Source organism: Perkinsus marinus (genome assembly GCF_000006405.1).
Source record: "Perkinsus marinus ATCC 50983 genomic scaffold scf_1104296969656, whole genome shotgun sequence".
Lineage (NCBI taxonomy): Eukaryota > Perkinsozoa > Perkinsida > Perkinsidae > Perkinsus > Perkinsus marinus.
The window spans coordinates 300-942 of NW_003202739.1; the positions used below are offsets into that span (position 1 = coordinate 300).

Genomic DNA, 643 nt, shown 5'->3' on the forward strand with positions numbered 1-643 from the left:
TGGAGGCACTAACCTGCTGAACTCGTTTCAAGGCGTTTTTTGGCGCCATCTAAACACCAATTGAAGTATCTCAGGAACGCAATTATTGCACAAATGATGTGAGGAAAGGATTCGTAATGTTGCCGATTAAATTTTATGTTCCTCAGCATTTTTACGAGATTTGTATTAGAAGTTTCTCGGAGGGCCGAGACAATGTTCAGATGTTTTCGAACTACATAATATTCTACTGACTCTCTAAATTCTAATATGGCTCCCAAAACTGCCGCCGCCAGCAAGCCTGCTGCTGATAAGAAGCGTAGATCTTCCAGGAAGGAGACCTTCAACAGCTACATCTTCAAGGTGTTGAAGCAAGTCCATCCTAAGACCGGTATATCCAAGAAGAGCATGATGATCATGAACTCGCTGGTGAGCGACACCTTTGATCGTATAGTCTCGGAGGCCGGGCGTCTCTGTAAGTACAGTAACAAGGGAACTCTCTCTAGCCGGGAGATCCAAACTGCGATTCGCTTGGTCTTGCCGGGTGAGCTGGCCAAGCATGCCGTCAGTGAGGGCACCAAGCTGTGACCAAGTTCACTTCCGCGTGAGGCTTCATGGTCACTGAAGTGCAGATTGGAGTTATCTAAGCATCTGAATCCTTTCCAAG

General features: G+C 46.7%; 1 protein-coding gene across 1 annotated transcript; it reads left to right on the forward strand.

The window, feature by feature from the left end:
* Nucleotides 1–246: 246 nt before the first annotated feature.
* Pmar_PMAR007118 (histone 2B variant 2, putative) lies at nt 247–564 on the forward strand (the record flags this gene model as incomplete). Its single annotated transcript, XM_002767874.1, has 1 exon — nt 247–564. The coding sequence occupies one exon, from the start codon at nt 247–249 to the stop codon at nt 562–564; it is 318 nt and encodes a 105-aa protein (XP_002767920.1).
* Between the last annotated feature and the right edge of the window lie 79 nt (nt 565–643).